The following is a 14,866-nucleotide window of genomic DNA, read 5'->3' as shown; positions in this document are numbered from 1 at the left end:
GACAGCGATCTAAAATACACTGACGTTGACGTTTTGGGAACACAATTTTCCATGGCATACCACAGACGCTTGGCACATTTCTGGGATAATAATTGTATTTAATATGTAGAATGTCTCTACGACTTGATTATTCAATAAAAGAATCACGGTACATGATACATGTAGCACTGAGCCTACATGTTGACTAGCATATAACCGAGTGGCTATGGCTGCCCGGCTCAATTCATCCCAGTCCTCCATCAAAGAAACAAGCGACCTAATGGCCGATATAGCTCCGCTGTGTTTATGTAGAGAATAACTTTTTTTGACACATGTTGATGAAGAAGGTGGAAATCTTTGATAGCTCATTTCAGTGGCCAGAAAAAACAAAAAAGTGGATAAAATAGCTGCAAAAATACACAATTGAAGATTTCATCATAACTTGAATATATCACATTGGATCATCCCTACGAACATGTCAACCAAAGTTATCTGACGAGTAGTTTTTTGAGAATGAAATTTTCTGACCAAAAATGGCAAAAATTGCCCCCCAAAATAAAAAATTGCAGATTTCACCATAATGTCAATATATCATATATTAAAGTAATCCCTTGGAACCTGTACACGAAATATCAAAGCTATCGACTTGCAGTTTTTGAGAAACAAATTTTTTGACCAAAAATGGCAAAAAAAGCCTCAAAAATACAAAATTGCAGATTTCATCATAATCTCAAAATATCACATTTAGTTTATCTGTAGGAACCTGCGTATCCAATTTCTGTCCGGGTTCTCGGAATTCAGTCTGCTTTACTCAGAAAGAGACCACTGGTGTCTCCATAGTTACAATGCAAATTTCGGCCTTGACGTTTGAGTATTCCAATCCGCGGTCTTCGAGAGACAGAGACTATGAATTGAACTTTCTCTCGCTACCCGAACAATCACAAAAAGTACCGTGTGTGTTGATTTTCCGCATTCGACACAATTTCTCGATCGTGTTTTTACTGTCGTGTACACAGCTATGAAAGGAATTTGTTTTGGCGTAATCGGTTGTTGCTACATGTACCTGGTTTGCCAATGTGGGTTTCGCGTTACACGCCCTGTACAGGACGAACCGCCAAAGTATATTGCTTCAATTTCACGATCACTTCACCAATGCGACCATCTAATGTTTTATTCATTCGAATCACTGTTTTATAAGTCCGCGGAGATTTAGCGACTCAAATTCTGCGGGTCATATAAAACATGGCAGGAACAAAAACATGGAATTACAAACACGATAACAGTCGAACATCGAGCGCGAGCTGGTGAATGCGAACCGAGCACACAGCTCCTTGTAAAATAACATAAAATGATATCATTTAAAGTGGTAAGCTGGACACGAGAGAGAGAGAGAGAGAGAGAGAGAGAGAGAGAGACAGACAGAGACAGAGATATGGATGAACTGGTAACTCTATCGTATCTTTCACGTTGATTTACATACCACAAAGATACCACAAAAAAGCCGATCGACTTTTTCCACTGAACACTGAAACGTTAACATTCAAACGAAATAACACAAACTCACTTTTATTTTTTGGAGCCTGGGGCAATCTATAAAGTGGCATAAAGCAAAATCTGTATTGAGAAAAGCGGTATAGAGATATTTTCATTCTAGGGAAAACATCAACTCGGAAACGGCAACGAGGCTGAGTTGACAAGCTGAATACTGTGTATCTCAACATTCTTTAGGGAGTAGAATAAGAAACTTTTATTGACAAAAAAGTGAGAAAAATGACATAAAATTTACAGCTATAGGCCTTTTAGACCATCATTCGCAAGAATGCTGTATGGAAAAACTTATCAAGAAATAATGTTTAACAATTAAAAACTGTTATTTTGTTTTCTCTTCATAAAGTTACATGGGGCATGTGATAAAAAATACCGTCAAGGACTTTATGTGCTCACATTTGGTTTGAATCGGTCCATTCAAGAAATACTTAAACCAGAAAAACAAGAATGACAAAAGCAAATAAGGTCTCCAATTTAGGTACTGGAGGTCATCTTTAGGAACATGCATATCAACTTCCATAGCAATGGGACAAGCAGATCCTAAATACATAAGCAAATGTCAACAACAAAAAATAGACAGAGAAGGCTTGATAAAAAGAAAAGGTGGGAGTGGGGAAAAAATGTACAAGGGATCTGGTAAAAAAGTAATGCTACCTCATCAATCTTCTAGACCCTACCCCCTCCTGAATATCAAATGTTCCACCCCTTGGTATTACATAAGGCATGACAGGAAATGTATTTACAACCTTAGGGATTTTTTAATTAATGCTATGAGTGCTATCATTCTAATGTAAACAGCACTTAAGTTAGTTACAGATAGTGAAATGCCTTCCACTGTGGGGGTGATTACAACATCTGGAATTATCCTGGATCCAAATTTCTCATCAGTTCTTGTGTGTCTTATATATAAAACTTGCAAAAATTGGTCTGCAATGGAAAAATTCACCTCAGCTTTGTTTTCTGGATCAAATTTTCCTACAAATTGATACCAAATATGACAAATTATGTTCACATCCTTCAAAACTGTCTCACAACATATCCTGGGTTGGTGTAGGTCATTTAAGGTCACAAACTGAGAAAATTACCTAAAATATACAAATTTGGGGGTTTCCCAACACTTTGAGCAGAAAATTTATCTAATAACATCCCTCGGGACTTTTATACCAAATTACAAAGCTATCAGACAAGTAATTTTGAGAGCAAGTTTTCTTGACCAAAAATGACAAAATTGTCTTAAAAATACAAATTTGTATATTTCAGGACAATTTCCACATATCTTACTATTGTCATCTCTGTACATCTGTGTACCAAATATAAAAGCTGTCTGTCCAGGGGCTTTAAAAAGAAAATACTTTTTAAGATTCTTTGACCAAAAATGACAAAATTGCCCAAAAATAGTAATTTTCCCAATTTTGTCATAATTTCAACAAATTAGAAGAGTAACACCCTTGCAAACATCCAACCCAAATTTGAGAGCGATTGGGTTGGCAGTTTCAGAGAAGAATTTTACTGAAAATGAGAAAATCACCAAAAAATTCCGCAAAAATACAAAATAAAGATATCTTCACCATATTCGTAAAAAGTATATAAGTTTCACCTAAGGTACTTGCACAAACATTTTCAAAGCAATCGAAACAGCGATTTTTGAGTTATTAATTTTTGATCATTTTCACATTTTGTAAGCTCATTTGCATAGTTTTGGCAATGCAGACTTCATTTGAACAAAATCCCATCTAAAGCCCAGGATGCATCAACACACCAAATACCAAGCTGAAACGTGCAGCGGTTTGCATGTTTTTGATGTTGATGGACATACTGTACGTACATACATACACACATACATACAGACACCACTGACTTCACTATATATGATAACCTCACATTGGTATACCAAATGTGAGCTAAAAATTACATGTACTATAAGATATATCTGAACAAGGCGGGAAATATCAGTTGCAACACAAACAGATAAAAGAACTTCAACCAATACTATTTTCAAATATTTTACTGGAGGCTTAGCAACGAGTTGTCATAGCAATAAATAAGAGTGTTTAAGGGAACTAAATTCAGTTTCAAAATGGAGAAAAAAACACCAATTCCTACAAACATGAATGGCAAGAGTGCTTTAAATGGAAGTGCTAGTTCTTCACTTGAAGCATTTTCAGACATAAAAATATTTGTACATAATGAATCAGTCCAACCAAAACATGATTTGCAAAACAAAATTATGGAAAAACTGAAGATGTGGGTTAAGGGGGCACTGCTACCAACCCAGGGCATTTCATTCAAAAATCACTTCTTTACAATATTAATTCGATTTTAATTTATTTTTTAACCCAAACTTAAGATATTGGTTGGGTTCATCTCTTAGCTTGTCAAGCAGTTGTAAGTTGCATGATAAAGAAGTGTTAGTTTATGCAAATGTATGCAATTCACCCGATTTCCTAGCTTCTCTTTTCTCACAATTTCAAGATCCCCCCTCCCCTCCACCAAACCAGGAACAAAATTCAAAGAGTTACAATAGTTGCTTTAAATTGATTATCCTTTGACCTCTGTTTGGATGTAAATCTTGACATGGTGTCAAAAGTCATTGGGGTCAGAGTTCAACAGGTTATTGAGTCATTTACTTGTCTTCATTCAGAGTATGACCTTGTCAACAGCTTTTGCATGTGTCTCCAGCTCCATATGCTACAGCACATTAGGAGTAAGTTTAGATTTTTCATTTCTTTTTATGTGATATTAAGTACTGTTCACTTTTAATCATCTAATATTCTCCCGTACACATAAATATCTCACAAATACATATAGACAACTTTAGTACTATGAAATCAGATATTGAAAAGTGATTTTCTCTTTAAATGTAAATATAATCCAAAATATAATAATTGTTGGCAATTTACATCATGTTTTGTTTTCAAGAATTCAGCAATTATATAAATAAACATGGTGTACAGCTGCAGCCATGCTGTTGGGAAGCACCAAGAAAATATGCAGTCAGTTAAATTCATCAGTTTATTCCTCCTACATATAGACACACATCCTTCAGTGGATGCAATGACACTTGACATTAAGACATTACCACGAATTTTTAAACCAAAGTCATGAAAGTACATGCAAAAAGTAAAAGCTACAGGGACTCTAATGTCTAACTGACAGACATCAGAATTTCCCAGAGCTATACTGTGGAAGACTTAAAGACAGCAGCTCCATCACATGCCCATATTTAGTACCAATCTGGAAGTACATAATTCCTGAGATGTATGAATTGGACATGAAGTTTATACAGCCATCAGCATTCCTGCAAATGCATTGCATTCCTGGATTGAAGTTGCAAGTTGTCACTGATGTTTTTCAGTTCTGGTATCCTGTGAAGCAATGGGTCTACTCCCAAATAAAAATGGTGCGATGTGTCCTGCAGACTCAGTAGTGTGCCCCAAAAAGATTACGTGATGGTAGTACAAGCAAACCCATGAGTACAAGCACATATGGAAGTACACATATTTCTATGCGCTTTTCTGCAAGCATGTGGGTTTGTTTGTACCGAGATCCATTCAAATTCTGGGTTGAACCTATTACAATTCAAAGGCCTTTCACGCATATTCAACAAAAACTTTCAGTAATTATACAACTAAGTTCACAGCACAGAATTAGAAGATCATAAATCACTGGCTTGGTGATTATGAAAATACAAAGGGAAACTTATGATACTACATGGAGCTGATCATTTTTGTACCAGCTTCAACAGATCGAGTATTGCCATGGCGATGATCTCCGGATGAGAATTTTGAATCCAGTGTCCTCCTTTGGCAAAGATGATACCTCGTCTTCTTTTGTCTTTGTGATCTGATGATGATAAGACCAGTCACAAAAAAATTATTCTTATTATTTCCCCTTTAGAACAACGTAACCAAACTATAAGGTGTTGTCCTCTAATGTAAAATCTTAAAAATAAGTCATCAAAAGGTGATATGTCCCTGCCTGTTCTCAGGTTTCTTGACGGGATGCAAGATGGCAAACTAACAGAGAACTGTAAAGTATAGACAGTGAAGATGGGTTGTTTCGTTTATGTGAGCGAGAAAGTCTGGGACATCACCTACTGTTACATACATAACAACTTCATCAGTGTTGGTCAACTCCTTCCAGTAATAGAGCTGCAATTCTTGTTTTAATGGTCAAGGCTCTGCAGATTTGGCATACGGCAATATTGGTGGGAGATTTAAATTGAATGGATTAACAGACAGTCTCTCACTGAAAGTACATGATATACACTGAGACCTACTCATCAAATAATTAATTTTTTTATCCAGTGCTAACTGTCAATATCTCTCCTCAAATGGACGAGTTTGACCCCAAAATATGAAGTACATGAAAAATTACAAAAAAATCACTAAAAGGTACATTTTTTACAAAGTAGCTCATTTTCCCAAGTACCACAATGTACAAGTGCAGTTCACAAACAGCTTTGATGTGTGCCTTCAGTTTGAAAATAAGTGTTGTCCAGTAATTCGCAGTTGTTGTCACTCCAGATACATTTCTCCAGTCATAAAGTGAGTTCTCATACTTGTAGTCAATGCTCATGTCACAATGAAATATCAATTTACAAAATTTCCTGTGCACCTTAAAATCACTGGGCCCTCTCTTCATCACAAAGCATTAAGATTTTCCTAGGGGGTCCTCCCTGTCTCCAAGAGCACCTTAGCCCCCTAGGATGATGGGGATTTGTAAAATTGTTCAGTATGGCCCCCATTCCCAAACTGAAACCAATGCAAATTAAACGTTATAAATTCTTCAGCATTTTGCCCAACTCATTTTCAGAATGTGGAAAAGTTTGAGTTGCACTGGGCCATATTGAGTATACAAGTGTATGTTGACTATGAGATAAATTTACCTTCTACATATTAACTACTCTCTATTTTCTCTACATTTGTACAGACTCCATCAGCGTTGATATACAGGACATCTTCTGTCCGGTCTATGTTGAAGAGTTTCATTTTCTCCTTGGCAATTTCAACTTCTACAACTTTATCTTCTTCACAGCCAATCACCAAGACTGGATACGGTGATTTAGACATCAATTTAAGATTGTCTATGCTCTGTCGTACAAAGCAACAAAAATAGAATTTTTAGGAGGTAGGAATCATTCTATTTTACCAATCCAATCATGGTAATTTTTGTAACAATCTATCAAACTATGAATATAGTGAGATTAAACTCATGGTCAGATGATATATCAGTACAAGTTTTAAGTTTTTGTGATGCCATAGCCTCACACATTTCGATAATTTGTTTTTATTAGCTAGAGAAAATAATCAATGTAATACAAACGGTAAACGCAACTAATTGCATTTGGCCTCAACACCCAGCCCCCCCACCCTCAGCCTAAACGAAAGTTTGGAAGTGCGAAAATCCAACCATTAGCCTCAATCTGTATCAGCACACCTACAATCGGTAATTGCTGTTCCAGCACATTTGCATAAAAACTCATCAATTCGTCTGAAATTTGTCATATTTGGAGTTAATGCAGCAGTTAATCTAAGATTGCAAAATTGTAAAATGTTAAGTCCCATGCTGCTTATCAAACATGTGAGAGTTGTTGTGCAATGGGGATGGCATCCGATGCAATTTCCTGATCAATTGATATTTCACACTCCTAGAGTACACAAAGGAAAGTCAAAGCGATGAGACATGCCTATATCTGCTGCTTCCCAAGGGTCAATGACACCAGGAGTATCAAAAATTTATTGACTTCAGTCACCAAACAATGCACTGACTGGTAGGAAACAGGAACAGTGGCCTCAGGGGCAGAGATGCAAACCACTTTCAATGTTTATTAACTGCTAAGTGATCATCAAAATCTTCAAATTTGCAGTTATACCTTTCAACACAATGTTTTTGGCAAAACATATTGTTATCAACGGTGAGTATGGATCTGTTTATGGGGCATTAGGGGTGAACTGGTTAAACGTAATTTTCAAAGAGTTGTACTGATTCAGTATGCTGTTTTCCTTTTTCATCCTAATTAAGCTGCCCCCTAACTATACATCTTTGACGTTCCTCTTACAACTTTCAATAATTTGCAAGCCAATATAAAAACACAGGTAACCAGTTACAGACACTACTATCACCTATTATAGAGCTTTGCTTACCTTCGCCCAGTTGACAGCTGCCATTTCATGTACTAAACCGATCATATAGCCTGGATCACTCACTCGGAAGCCACTCAGTTTTATTGCAATCGGCGGCAACAGTTTCCTCATTGCTTTTCCAATAATCCTATTACTCATAAGCCAGGAACCTGTGCCTATGAAATAGCGTCCATATCTCGCAGGACTTGAAAAAAATGCAACAGAAGATTAAAGCATTCCTACACACTATAGCATTCAAACACACTTTGAACATGTGTCTCATGCAATGTCGTGAATGAAAGCAATCATTAAATATTGTTATCAGCAATGCTGTATCACATTGTTGAATTTTATGCAATTCAACTTCCAGCATTTGCATATAGTCATGCACCCACAGAGAAAAATTAATGATTGGGCATTGACACTTCATGTTCTATCCAAAACGACAAATGAAAGATTAAAAATTCAAAATTTACCCTAAAATGTTCACAAATCAGGCCTGAAAATACGTAAACCAATGATAATAAATCTTTACTGACAACTTGAAAGGTAGAAAAACTACAACAATGATTATTTGATGGGAGTTTTATAATCTGATGCTTTGGGCATCAACAGCAATGGCTGGAATCATTATGACAGTTGATGTATGCCACACATGTGTTCTTGATTTATCAAATTAAGTCAAAAAAGCAATTTTCTTTGCATATGAAGGATGCCTGATTATTCAATAGCTGCATGTATTCCCTCTGTCGTACTACTACACTCTTTCACGGCTTATCTTTGATGCTACAAATTGTGATACAAATACACAGAACAAGTCATTGACAATGACATAGTCCCCACTTGTAATAGGGGAGTATTAGTCTTGAAATGTGGTCATTAAGAAGTATCACTGGAGTGTATATGTTGAGATCTATGGGCACATAGGTCTATGTCGTTGTTCCCAATTGAAACACATGGGGCATGTCTAAGTTATGGTTCGAAATCGGGAAAAAAGATCAGACCTCTAGCTGTATTGGCCAGCCAAGAAATACATATGTGCATAATAAATGAGGTACAAGATGTGACATCTTAAGGTCTAATATCCTATCAAAATTGGAGGGTATAGAACTTGTGGTTACTGAGTTATGCATATATATGTATAATCAAGGTCAAAGGTCATCGAGGTCAAGTGACATTTTGAAAAAAAAATTGTATTGCTAATTAATCCCTATATGCCAAAAATCATACCTCTCTCTATTCGCTTGCCCAGAATTAGATATGTGCATAAATAATGAGGTACAATATGTGGCGTCATAAGGTCTTCCATCCTACCAAATATGAAGGTGTACCACTTGTGGTTACTGAGTATGGACAAATATGTATATTTCAGGTCAAAGGTCATTGAGGTCACGTGACATCTTGTAATTGTATTGCTCAGTTATCCCTATAGACCAAAATCAGACCTCTAGCTCTATTGGCTCCTTCAAAATTATATATGCACATAATTAATGAGGTACAATACCGGTTTGTGGCGTCATAAGGTGTTCCATCATACCATTTATGAAGGGTGTAGCACTGTGGTTACTGAGTTATGGACAAATATATATATATGAGGTCAAAGGTCACCGAGGTCACATGATATTTTGTCAAAAAAATTGTATTGCTAAGTTATCCCTATATACCAAAACTCAGACCTCTAGCTCTATTGGCTCGCTCAAATTAGATATGTGCATAATTAATGAGGTACAATATGTGGCGTCATAAGGTGTCCCATCATACCATATATGAAGGGTATGGCATGTTGTTTCTGAGTTATGGACAAATATGTATATTTGAGGTCAAAGGTCACCGAGGTCAAGTGATATTTTGTCAAAATATCTGAGATATCTGCATGAAGGGAGGGACATGACCCAATCTATATGACCCCTGGACTTCATCCATGGGGCTAAAAACTGTCACTGCATCCTTTTTGCAATATGAATACGATGAGAAACTAAATTTTTATTTTACTTGTCCTTATGCATGAGATTCTGTGCAGAACTGACTTATACATGGGAGTCTATGGAGAAATGCCTTATACATGGAGTCTATGGAGGTGTAAACTAAAAAGTCCTCTAACACGGCCAAATTTGATGCATTGTGAAACAAATCGATGTGCATCTGTATGGGGTAAGGTACTATCCTTGTGCAAAGTTTAAAGAAATTGACCAGGACATGTCTGAGATATCTGCGTGAACGCACGCACGCACGCACGCATGGACATGACCACCAATTATAAGTCCCCCAAGACTTCGTCCGTGGGGACTAATAAGAACTTCAAGTGATTGTATGATATTGTTGTAGAGCAGGCCTCTATTCCACATATGGCTTTGACTCAAACAGCAACAATGCATTAATTTCTCTTCTGCTGGAAATTACTTGAATCAAGTTTTAAGTCAACGATGCAGCTTTGGTTGAGAATAGTGCCATTCTAAAACAAAAATCCACACATACATACATACATACATACATACAGACATACAGACCCCACCGACTCACCATATAAGCTCTTTTGGTATTTATATACAACCAAATAGAGCTAAAAAGTGAATGTTTTGTAATCAACAAGTGTTAAAAATATAGAGATTTATTTGCAACTTACTTGTGACGGCTTATGTTGATCGCTGATAAAAATGCAACAGATTGCACAAGATCGGTGTCTGCACAAAACTGGCCAGTGGTGGCGCCAGATGCACTGTGTGAGACAAGAACAGATATTCTGGAAAGGAAAAGGTGGTGATTGGTTAGATTTGAAATGAAAGTTTGCATAGACAACTATGGCACAATACTTAAAGCCCAGTGTACGGTGTGATTACATAAAAGCGTATGATGAGCAGAAACACCTTTGAAAACTGACTGCTTACTCATTTGGTATACAGAAAGAATGCAGAAAACTGGGTCTGCACAAGGCTAACCACAGGGTAGCCAGGAAGAACAAACAAACAAACAAATAAACAAACAAACGAATAAATAAATAAAAACTATGCAAACATACAAAGAGGCATACATATTCATAAATAACAAACAAACAACACACAAACATAAACAAACAAACAATATGAATAAATAAATATACAAACAGATAAACATCTATTCATATTTATATTCTATCTATCTATCTATATATACATATATATACATATACATATATAGATAGATAGATAGATAGATAGAATATAAATATGAATAGATGTTTATCTGTTTGTATGTTTATTTATTCATATTGATTGTTTGTTAATGTTTGTTGTTATTTATGTATTTGTATGCCTCTTTGTATGTTTGTATAGTTTTTGTTTATTTGTTTGTTTATTTATTTGTTTGTTTGTTCTTCCTGGCTACCCTGTGGGCTAACTACTATTCAACACTGCCTTAGAGGGTATGGATGTGTTCATTCATCATAAAGGCAACCCGAGACAAGCACTAATTACTCATGAATTTTATCCGCCATGCCCCTTTCAGGCCTGACTTTCTGGTAACTTACCAGAACTACCCCTATATAGGGGTTAAAGCCTGAGAGGGTTAATTATTCATGGCCCCTTTATTATTTCAAGTATTACCAGTACAGTCAACTAAAACAATTTAACCTTTGACCTCACTGGTATTTATGCAAACACCAGGACAACCTTACCTAATCCGTATTCTCTTTCTAATGATACCACAGATAATCAATCACAACAAATGAATTGGCCCAAAATCTGAATAACTCAGTTGAACTACAATTTCTTCACTGCGTAGTTGAAATCTGTGCTTGTAAGATTTGACATTAAAACATCATGATAAGGAAAAGAAAAATAAAAGTTTGTTTCTCATCCTCGCGCGCATCAATTCAGAACTGCAGCGTCAACCTTTTTACTACTCATTAGGAAAAAAAATGAAAAAACCCGCAAAAATATGTGACGATAGTGCATAACACAGTGCTGTTTAAAACAGAACTGTTAAACAAAATAACTGACACTATAACATTCCATTCAGAACTGTACACATAAGTCACTGTTAAATTAAGCTGTCAAAACTGTGCATTGAACACTAAAAGTCAAACCACAGAACTTTTTGCAATATGTCTAGGATGAGAAACAAACATTTTATTTTTCTTGGCCTAAGTATATTCACAAAATATCAGGATTTATGTCCTCACACATCATTTTGATATGCTAAATATTTCTCCCCCCCCCCATGTACCTAAAACATTGTCTCTGTCATAGGATGAACTTGGACACAATATTGACACATCTCAGACTTCCGAGAAAGTCAAATGGAATATTTTTATTATTACCTATCAACACCGATAGCTTCAAAGAGGTTCTTCAGAAATGCTGCTTTGTGTTCTACAGTAAAATTGTAGCTGTCTCCATCAATGACTTTGCAGTAGCCATACCCTTTTTTAATATAAAAAATAAATAAAACAAAGAACATGAAACAGTTATGTATGGTAGGTAGATGCTGTCTAAACATCATCGTTTGACCACTGATATGTTTGAATTCAAGAATGGACACTTGCTCATTACGTTTACTTGGTCCTTCCTGTCAATATTGTTTCAATGCTATCCCTAGGAAATGTTGGTGTAGATGGGTGAATGAGGAAGCTGAAGGAGGACAGTTTCTTCTTCTCACATTCCTGGCCCCTGGGAGTGTGGGATCGACAGTGTGGGAAAAATCGATCCCACACTCTCAGAAACCATCCAACACTCTGCAGCTCTTATTGGATGATAAACAGCCTTTCGTTCAACGCGCAAAATATCATCCAATGGCACGATGAGTAACACACAGACCGGAACTACAAAGTAAGCAGGTCAGAGTATGGGGGCAGACGACAGCATTTTCAAGATTTTAGATCATGTTGTACGTCATTGGTGACAGATTCACAAAAACCGGCTGAATTTTCAAATAACTGGTGAACATGGGCCACTTGGAAAATATAGCAATTTTTTTTTGTCATCTCGTCTGTAGAAGAAGTTGAAGTATTGGCAGTGGAACTAGCCATGGAGTTTGCGTTACTGACATGGAATACTAGATGGCCACAAAGTATAGGATAGTTGCTGATACAGTTAAACATTCAATGTTTCCAGTGTGTATTTAAGGTGAAGTACTACGAATTACGTCAAAATTAAGTTGTGGTGTCATTTTTTGAAACTTTGCACAAATATCCTTGAAAGTTGTGCAAGTGCAAAAATGAAATAAAAAATGGGGGTCACCACGCTCGTTTCCATGGAAACGGACGTTAAAATGGCGTTGTTAGAAATAAATAAAAATGATATAATTCTCATAAACTAAAGAAAGCAATTATAAAACGCTTAGCAAATGAGTTAATTTTAATAAATACCAAGACTTAAGATTCATATCTATCGAATGTATAGTATTCATGATGTTTGTGAAGAAATTTAACATAAGTATCGATTACAAAATGACGATATCAAAATTATATCACTACATAATTTTCGAACTTTCTTCCTGTCACTTTGAATGGTGTCATTTTGACCAAACTTGGCGAAAAAACTCCTGACATAATACCATTTAGTTTACACTTTTAATAAAAGGGTGTCACCACGCTACTTTTTACAATATCTCCAGGTGATGGGTAATTTGCGCCATATAATGGGAGACAAATGTTAATTTTTCGCTCATATTGAATAAAAACCAGCTTCCTAGGGGGTCAAAATATGACAAGGTTATAGGTCACATGTATTTCTACGACACTGGGTCAAAAAATTAGGTAAAAGCGCAATTTCAACAATGACAGGTGATGTTAAATACATGCGCTACAAAATAACCCATTCGCGGCAGGCTGGAGTTAAATCTGCGCAGAAACGTTCTAAAGCGTGTGCGCGTCCGAATTCGTCGCCCTTCACCTTAAGGCATTTTGTGGTCATGTGAGAAAAAGAATCTCACACACCAAGGACCTGGGATCAGATTTCTCACATGAGTTGGGGATGCGGCTCGTGTGAGACAAAATATCCCCAACTCATGTGAGAATACTGATCCCAGGTCCTTGGGGTTGTGAGATTCTATTATTCTGTCAGAAAAAAAAAAAAAAAAAGATCAAAATCCATATTGTTGAATTCTGTGTATCATTTTTAGAATCGTGAAGGCAGGGCGTGAGGAAAAAAAAGAAATTATCAAAACAGTTTGTGATACCGGTACCTTCGATAATTAGAAAGTGGCTCCTTAAAAACAATTTCAGATTATATCATGACAATAAATATTACCATGGAGGCAGCAGTGTATTAATACAACCACTATAGTAATTAAATTCTTTGTTTTGTGTCCACTCAAAATTTCGAAAGTTACTACTTCAAGTAGTTCAAAAGCATACATACATAGAAATTCGCACGCATAGTCACAAGTTAAACGTTTACTTGATTGTTTCCATATAATATGAGTTCGAGAATCAAAACAAAAACCTTTTTCACCTTAATGATTTATGCTAAAATGAGAAATTCTGCAAGCATGTTTGCGTTTCAATTACATTAAATACAGAATTTATGAAGAAAGATTTGTTGGCAGCAAAGCTAAGTGGCAAAGTCCAGTTCTGATATGCTATATTTTTTTCATGAAAACCTAAACCGTATGCTCACAAGGACAACAGACGGTGAGAAGTTTAATTACATACCTGGAAAGTTAGGTGCAATTAAACGCACACCTGCTGAAAGCAAATAAGGGGATATAATTGCAAAGTCTTTGTGTGAAGCTGGTGCCCCATGCAGGCATACAATAGCAGGTCCTTTAGGATCCCCGGCATCTGCATATGTTGCATTGAATGTTACTCCAAGACTTTTGAAGGTGACGTTTGCTGTTGGTAGCTCCGCTCTAGTTTTCTCTGTACACAATGGTCTTGAAATGAGGTGACCTCCTTTGACAGTGGCAGAATGAGTTGGACACACACGAATTGCCGAAAACGTATTGTTGGCCAAAGTACAAATTCGTAAAACAACGAACGTTGATCTGGCAGACATTTTGCATTTGGCGTTTTTTACAGATAACACCACTTATTCGTCTGCTATATTTGCAGACGTCAAACTACTTAACTAGGTCGAGAGGAACAAATCGCACCGACTGGTGCCCGACTCGATTTGCTGACAGAGCTCGTGAAGAATAAAAAGCTTTAAAAAGGCGGATGTAATGTTATGTTCATCGAAATACACAATCCATATCGCACAACTGAACAGTACCTTCGTCTCTCGATTACTGAAATTCGT

At 36.4% G+C, this 14,866-nt stretch overlaps 1 protein-coding gene across 1 annotated transcript; it reads right to left on the bottom strand.

Moving 5' to 3' along the window:
* Positions 1-1,706: 1,706 nt before the first annotated feature.
* Positions 1,707-14,860, bottom strand: LOC139131768 (uncharacterized protein F35H12.5-like). The gene is made up of 6 exons (XM_070698030.1): positions 14,281-14,860; positions 11,947-12,049; positions 10,276-10,392; positions 7,674-7,857; positions 6,434-6,620; positions 1,707-5,370 (listed from the first exon to the last, which is right to left on the bottom strand). The coding sequence occupies exons 1-6, from the start codon at positions 14,621-14,623 to the stop codon at positions 5,249-5,251; spliced, it is 1,056 nt and encodes a 351-aa protein (XP_070554131.1). The 5' UTR covers positions 14,624-14,860; the 3' UTR covers positions 1,707-5,248.
* Between the last annotated feature and the right edge of the window lie 6 nt (positions 14,861-14,866).

Source organism: Ptychodera flava, chromosome 1 (genome assembly GCF_041260155.1).
Source record: "Ptychodera flava strain L36383 chromosome 1, AS_Pfla_20210202, whole genome shotgun sequence".
NCBI lineage: Eukaryota > Metazoa > Hemichordata > Enteropneusta > Ptychoderidae > Ptychodera > Ptychodera flava.
Note: the sequence above shows the minus strand (reverse complement) of the source record. Positions and strands in the feature narration are given on the sequence as shown.

Coding starts and splice junctions, on each gene's coding strand:
- LOC139131768 (XM_070698030.1), bottom strand. CDS start 14,623: ATGTCTGCCAGATCAACGTTCGTTGTTTTACGAATTTGTACTTTGGCC. Junction 7,858..10,275: donor ATCAACATAAGCCGTCACAA/GTAAGTTGCAAA, acceptor ATTTTTTTCAAG/TCCTGCGAGATATGGACGCT. Junction 6,621..7,673: donor CAGCTGTCAACTGGGCGAAG/GTAAGCAAAGCT, acceptor TTTGTACGACAG/AGCATAGACAATCTTAAATT.